The 6896-nt window shown below is 62.4% G+C and overlaps 1 protein-coding gene across 1 annotated transcript in view; it reads right to left on the bottom strand.

The window, feature by feature from the left end:
- Positions 1–1130: 1130 nt before the first annotated feature.
- The window catches only part of LOC102008516 (epididymal secretory glutathione peroxidase), a 7133-nt gene continuing 1367 nt past the window's right edge, over positions 1131–6896 (bottom strand). Inside the window, exons 2-6 of the mRNA XM_005399016.1 lie at positions 4760–4913; positions 3316–3433; positions 2903–3002; positions 1849–2056; positions 1131–1669 (exon numbers count right to left, since the gene is read on the bottom strand). Coding sequence (XP_005399073.1) covers positions 1131–1669; positions 1849–2056; positions 2903–3002; positions 3316–3433; positions 4760–4913 — 1119 coding nt within the window. The remainder of the gene's footprint in view (positions 1670–1848; positions 2057–2902; positions 3003–3315; positions 3434–4759; positions 4914–6896) is intronic.

The following is a 6896-nucleotide window of genomic DNA, read 5'->3' as shown; positions in this document are numbered from 1 at the left end:
TTTCTGTCAACATTAACAGATAAAAGATCAGAGTTTTGAACATTTTTGTTAAGAGTGTTGAACTATGTGAAGAAAGCGACCCCGCTCGCCAGCACGGTCCTCTGCGTGTGTTCAGCCTGGGTGTCCTTTGGGCTTGGGTGACCCCGGTCAGTAGTGGCCCAGGGCATAGGGACTGCTCTGACTGCGTGGTTTTGGGCTCTGGCTCCTTACCCTGTTCTCTGGCTCCACACCGGGCTTTCGTGGGCTTCTGTGTGACAGACAGGCAGAGCCATCCCATGCCCGCTGGGTGCCTCATCGCCCGCTAGCTCGGGCTCCCGCTTCGGAGCCGTCAGTGAGCTCTGCTTTTCCCACTTCAGCCTCCTGGTTTAGGAGCCAGGAGTTCCGCCCCCTGTGGGCGGGGTGCTGCGGTGAGTGTGCCCTCCACACTGTTCTCAAGCAGGAAGGGCCTGCTCAGCCTTAGAAAGCTGGGGTAGGTGCCTCTCAAAGTCTCGGGGTCCTGAAAATCCGCAGACTTCCAAGTTCCCTTGCTTTAAGCCAGATGTCCCTGGCCAGGGCCTCTGCGTCCTGCCCACTGCCCGTCAGTGCCACGACTCTGGCACAGAAGGCAGCTGGGTGTGGGAGTGTGCTTTGGAATCCCCAGTTGCTGCAGTCGGGTCTGGGCCTGGGTTGCAGCTCTTGGTGCCTTGCGGGCCGGAGGTGAGACGTTCTCTGCAGGATCCCATGCACTGCGGCCTGCCCTTGTCTCTCAGAAGCACCAGGCTCCTCCTGCGGAGCTGTGGCTTCTGGCTGCTCCCCCTGCGCTTCCCAGCCCTTGGCCCCTCACCCCTCGTGGTGCGTCAGCCGCCAGCACACCCCTGGCCGTTCTCTGCAGAGGGAGCCCAGCTCCTGCTCTGCGCTGTGCACCCCGCCTGTCCGCGCCGGCCAGGGGGCCGCCAGCTTCACGCTCCCGCTCCCAGCCTTTTCTCCCGGGTGTTTGCTGGCCCCACCGTCTCAGCGGGGTCCCCTGGGTGGAGGACGTCTGCTAGGTGCTGCCTCAGGACCTCCGTGGGCGGGCTGCCCTCGTGTGCACCCTGAACGCGGTGCTCGCGCACCAGGGTGGAGCGTCCAGCAAGAAGGGGCGCGGCCGGGGGCTAGGCCGGCAGAGTCAGTGCCAAGGGCTCTGCCTGCCCTCCCAGACCAGAAGGGCTGAGCTCCCGGCAGGGGCAGGCGGGCCCCGGGCAGCAGCGGAAGCCCTGGGACCTCCAGGCGCCCACGCGGGAGGCTGTGGCCGGCTGGGCATGGGCGGGGAGTGAGCTCAGCGGAGAGACCGGGCGCCGAGACGGGGTGGAAAAGCGCCGAGAGCTGATGCTGCGGAAACATTTTATTGGAGATGGAGGGGGCTGTGGGCGGAGGACTGGGCTGAGAGGGGCTCTCGTCCTGCAGAAGACCACCCGGAGGCCAAGCCCGGGGCGCCCCGGAGCAGGCGGCACAGGAGGCTTTGGAGGCCAGAGGGTCGGGGTGCGCGGCGCCGCCCGCCCTGCAGGGAGTGGCAGCGCGGGCACGCGGCGCCCAGGGACGCGGAGCACGCGGCCCGCGGGGCTAGGAGGCCGGACGGGCTGCCCGGGGAGGGTCGGCGCCGGAAGAGGCCCTTCTCGGGAGGGGCGGGCGGGAAGGGCCAGGTCAGGGGCGTCTGCGGACGCGCGCTCCAAGGGGCAGTGGCAGCAGCCTTGCAGACTGAACTCCGCGGGCGTCGGGAGGGGAGCGGCCGCGCCGAGGGGGCACGGTCAGGCGGGCGGCTGGCGGGAAGACAGCGTTCCCGGGGCAGGGCAGCAGGTGAGGAGCAGGCGCCCTCCGCCCCACCTCAGCCGCCCTGGTTCCCCTGGAGCTGCTTCAGGTAGGCGAGGACGTCCGACCTCACCACGCTGACCGGAGTCTGGTGGAACCAGCGCATGACGGGGACCCCGTCCGGCCCCACCAGGAACTTCTCGAAGTTCCAGCGGACGTCGTGGACGCGGACGGGGTCCCAGGAGATACGTTTGGAGGAGCCCAGAAGCTCAGAGGGGTGAGGACAGGCGCGCTGAAGCCGACAGAGAGAAGCAGTCACCCCTGCGCCAGATGCCCCAGGGCATTTCCGCAGCGGCGCCCCCGCCCCGGCCCCGGTGACCCCTCGGAATCCGGCAAGTTCTCCCGATCACCCTCACGCCGGCTTGCAAGAGCGCAGCGGGTGCCCTAGCGGGGTGCGCTCCCTGCTGCTGTCCCCGGCCCGGGCTGGTGCACATCCAGCCTCCGCGGCGAAAGGAGTGGCGCTGCAGCCCCTCCATTTACTTTTCGCAAAGAGAACGATTTAGGTAGAAGGTGGCGACCCTGGCCTGAGGGTTGGGTGAGCCAGGAGCGTTTCAGTATCATTTGGGGCCAATAAGAAAAATATTAAACACCATCGTTTCATCAATTCACATTAAAGAGCACATCCTAAGAGTAAAGGACAAGCCACCCATAACCTCTGGATAACGCAGGAGTTTGTTTAGGAAGCCCTCGCTAGAGGGCTCTGCTTCCTCCAGGTTACTGCAGGTGCGTCCCTTAACATGGCCTGCTCTCTGTGCAGTCCTGTTCTCAGGAGCACTTCCGCTGGTGACCTGCAGGGTCCTTCCAGCCCTGGCTTTCTTGAGTCCACACATCAGGGCTCGGGCCAGTGCCTCCGACATCGTGCTGTCCCTGCCCGGCTGCCCCAGAGCTGTCCTGAGCACTGCCCGGCCCTCTGCTGTCACCACTCAGCCTTGGGCTCCAGGACCCCCGAGGGCCCCGCGCGGAGCTGCAGGTTTCCTCCCCAGGCTCTGCCCCCTACGCCGCCCCTGTTGGTCTGGGCCGTTTCCCTCTGTGCTAAGAACATTCGGGCAAAGGAGGCCTGTGCGAGTGAGTCACTCACCTTCAGGAAGGTGAAGACCTTCTGTTCCTTTTCACCATTCACATCCCCTTTCTCAAAGAGCTGGAAGTTGGGGACGAATCCGCCCCCTGGCCGGACGTGCCTGCAGCACCACATCGCAGAAGCCCGGGCGGGGGCAGGAGAGAGCCGTGGGCAAAGCGTGGGTGGGCTGGGCTGCCGTGGACCTCGCCCCCCACTCCCTTTCCCTTTCCATGCCCCACCGCCTGCCCTCTCCTTGTCCTGGCCTTGCACGGCCCTCCTGGGTCCGCCAGGCCGCGCAGCCAGGGCGCAGCGGCTCTGGACACTGCGGGCTCCCACCGAGGCAGGCCAGGGCTGAGCTCAGCTCGAGCTGCCCCGGCCCATGGGTCCACCGCCACGGGGCTCTGGGGACGGGGGGGCACTCGGGAGGCACTCACTTGAGCGCAGGAAGGATCTCGCTGTTCTCCCCCGGTTCCTGCTTTCCAAACTGGTTGCAGGGAAAGCCCAGCACCACCAGGCCAGAGGGCTGCAGCTCCTCCTGGAGGGCGTTCAGCTCTGCCGCGGGAAGCACAGGTGACAGCCCGGCTCAGAGACCCTGCTCCGTGTGGGGAGTCAGCCCCGCATCGCTCCGCCGAGGACGGAGGCCCCGGGAGGGCCAGAGCCTGCGCATGTGGTGCAACTCCGGCTGTCTGGGTCTGCGCTGGCCCCTGCCCCCAGCTGAGTCTCCCACTCATGCAGTCAGCGGGGCCCCTCCCGGGGTGGGGGGCAGGACGCCCAGGCCCCATGACAGAGAGGCTCTGCCCCTTCCTCCAGGACAGGCCCGGGCGTCCTGTCCCCCAGCCCGGGACAGAGCCAGGCTGTGGGCAGAGCCAGGCTGACCCTCGCTGCTTGGCATTCGCCCTGGCTTGTTTGTGCGGTAGACTGGGCCTCGCTTTCCTAGAGGAGGAGACGCGGGCATGGGCACACCGCACAGAGCGCAGCCGGGGAGAAGCCAGGGCCTCAGCTGGGGCCCTGCGTTCCTCAGAGCTGCTTGCACTTGGAAGTCCTCGGCCATGAGCCAAGCAGAGCAGCAGCCTCAGCCCCCTGCCCTCCTGCCAGGAAGTCTAGCACGGACGCGGCCTGCTCGGTCACCCGCCAGGCGCACAGCCTCGGTCCAGGCGGCTGGCGCCTCTGCTTAGTCCTCTGTGAACCTTAGAGCCTGCTTTCCAGTTTCCGCGTGGTCCTTGGAGCCTCCGAACCCGAGCCCCCTCCTGTCCTGGGCCCTGCGGACCAGCCCTCCCTGCAGACAGGGACGGAGCTGGGGGCCCAGCCTGGGCTCCCCACCTGCGGTGCGACACGGGGACCTGAGCACCGCCCCGGGTGGTAAGACAAGTACAGGCCAGTGAGTGTGACTCAGTCCTTAAAATGAGGAGACAGACTGAACTCAAAAGTCCCCATTTGAAAACGAGAGCAAATCGTATTTGCAGTATGTTACACACTAGGGGAAAGCAGGAAGAAAGAGTGAGGTTTTGTGACCATGATGGCAGTGGTTGCAGTAAGGGAAGTCAGGAGGCAGGAAGATTTTTCACCCCAAGTCTTTTTGTTCTTCTGCATTTTGAGCCCGTGAATACATTACTTCTGCCAAACACAACATGATGAAAAACACAGAAGTTCTTATTTTCAGATATGCGAAGCACGCGAGCGTCCGGGCCCGTCCACTGTGTGTGAAGCCAGGCGGGCCCCTTCGGGCTGTGGCCTGCATTTTGCTGATCTGACATCAGTGAGTGAGGTCACTCAACTCTGAGTGTGTATTGTGGCACATTGTTAAATTAGAACAGAGTTCCCGGTGTGATTCAGAGCATAACCAGCTGCGGAACTTAGTCCCACAGACCTGAGTCTTACCAGGGTACTGAGCGGTCAGGCCGCAGTAGGTGGCCACGTTGACGAAGAGGACGAGCTTGCCCGCGTACTTCGAGAACTGGACGCGCTCCTTCCCGGCGAGCGTGACGGCCTCGTAGTTGAAGATGGTGCCTTCCACGTCTTTGTAGCAGTCCATCTGGAAGATGATTCAAGGGGATGACGTCAGTAGCAACAGCTCCTGGTGCCTGTGTAATCTCTCAAAGGACTCAGAGAATAGCACAGCTGTGAACTCAGACTCAGAAAACAAACTAGAGTTGTCCGAGAGATTAAAGGCAAAAATGAAACCTAAGATTTGGACTTAAAATCTAATGGATTTTTGAGCAAAAAGCTGCCAAGTCTCTCTTCCTGTTTTCCTGGAGGAGCAGGTGCTGGGTGCGTGGGAAAGAGCTTTGCGTGTGGGGTGGAGGGAGCAGAGGGCTGGCGGGGCTTCGTGACGGTGAGGCTGGCGCCTGGACGAAGCCACCTGCCTGGCGTCTCAGGGAAGGCTCGTTCTGCATGGCGAAGCACCGCAGGTGGCCTTGCTGCTTCTCTTTCCCTGGGCCGTCTGACTTCTTACCCATGTGGCAATGCCAGCCTGCTCAGTCCCTTGGTGGGCACAGCAGCTCTCACCCCAGCCCTGGGTTTGTCCCTGAGTAAAACACTGCCATTTGGGCTGAGGATGTAGCTCAGCAGCACAAGCGCCTGCCTGGCAAGTGCAAGGTCCTGAGTTCGATTCCTGGTACCAAAAAAATAAAAAACAGCTACGCATCTGGATTCCCAGGCACCACACCCTGGGGTCTGATACTATCCTTCTCCCCTCTGCCTGTCACGAGTGTCATGGGTGCCAACCTTGTGAAACCCCAGATTTGTGTCATGCCAAGAAAGGACACAGGCAGCCCCAGAATCTGCCAGCAGGGCAGTGCATCCAGCGGCATCCCGGCTGCCACACACAGCTGTCTTCCAGGCCCGTCTCTGTCACCAGCTCTGTCTCCTGCTCCTTCTCAAGCATCCTGACACGGCTGAGCGCTATCACAAAATGGAAATAAATTCTACCCCAGTGGGCATTGCGGTTCTCCTGTTAGACCCTCCTCCCGCACCCCCATCCCATTCCTCCTGTCTCCATCCTTGGGGGACCCACTCATGCCGATGCCGCCGTGGCCCCAGCACAAGCAGGCCCCCTCCCCAAGTCGGCCAGCTGCCAGACTTGTTCGCGGACTACAAGGAGTGTAAGTAGGAAGGATGAGAAGAAGGCGGACGCCAGACATCTGGAGAGAAAAAGGCAGAGCAACCGGCTGGAGGGAAGATTCTCTGATCAGGAAGGTCCAGACTCAGAGGCTAGACCGGACTGCTTAGAAATGCAGTGTCGAGAAGGTTTTGCACAGACCCACCTTCCCCACCCAGGGAAGGAGTAATACAAAGTAAACCCACCCGTTTTCAACCCTGGATCCCGCCGATTCTGTCACCCCCTTATGACTGTGGCCATCCAGCCCCTCCGTGGGGCAGAGAGTGTCCGCTCTGTTGGCTTCTGTGTGTCTCTAAATGCACACACATCCACAGGCGCCGGGCCCTGAGGCATCGCACCTCCATGGTGCCTGGTTCCAAGTTAAACGTTTTAAGAATTTGCCCTTTTTGCACTTGCTTGCTTTTCTCTGGTCATGTTGAGAACCAGGAGACAAGTTCTCAGGGGGCCGTGACCTTGAAGTCTCCGTTCCTCTCGGTCCAGCCCTGCCGGTTCTGATTGGTGCTCCAGGTCAGCCCCGCCAGACACAGCTTCCCCTGTGCAGGTTCCAAGCCCAGCATCTCCCGGCGCACGAACAGCCCTGGCAAACGTGAAACCGCACCAGTCCCACCCACAAAGCCAGCCGGGGCGTTTTCCAGCCAGATTCAGAGTGGGCCGAAGGTCTTCCCAGAGCTGCGCACTGCAGAATGTATTACACGTGTAATGTTTGTCGCTCCCGCCAAATGCTGGAGACGGTTACCCATGACTGAGTAAGGGACCCTGTGCTGGTGAGAGGCCCGCGCCGCGGGACAGGCAGGGCGCGCAGAAGAGCGAGGCCTTCGCAGCTGCACTGCAAGAGAGCGGGCGAGCGGCAAAGCGCCTGCCTGGCAAGCGCAAGGTCGTGAGTTCGGTTCCCGGTAC

The sequence above is a fragment of the Chinchilla lanigera genome, unplaced genomic scaffold (assembly GCF_000276665.1).
Source record: "Chinchilla lanigera isolate Chin_1 unplaced genomic scaffold, ChiLan1.0 scaffold00064, whole genome shotgun sequence".
In the NCBI taxonomy this organism is placed as follows: domain Eukaryota; kingdom Metazoa; phylum Chordata; class Mammalia; order Rodentia; family Chinchillidae; genus Chinchilla; species Chinchilla lanigera.
This window is presented reverse-complemented; position numbering and strand designations above follow the sequence as displayed.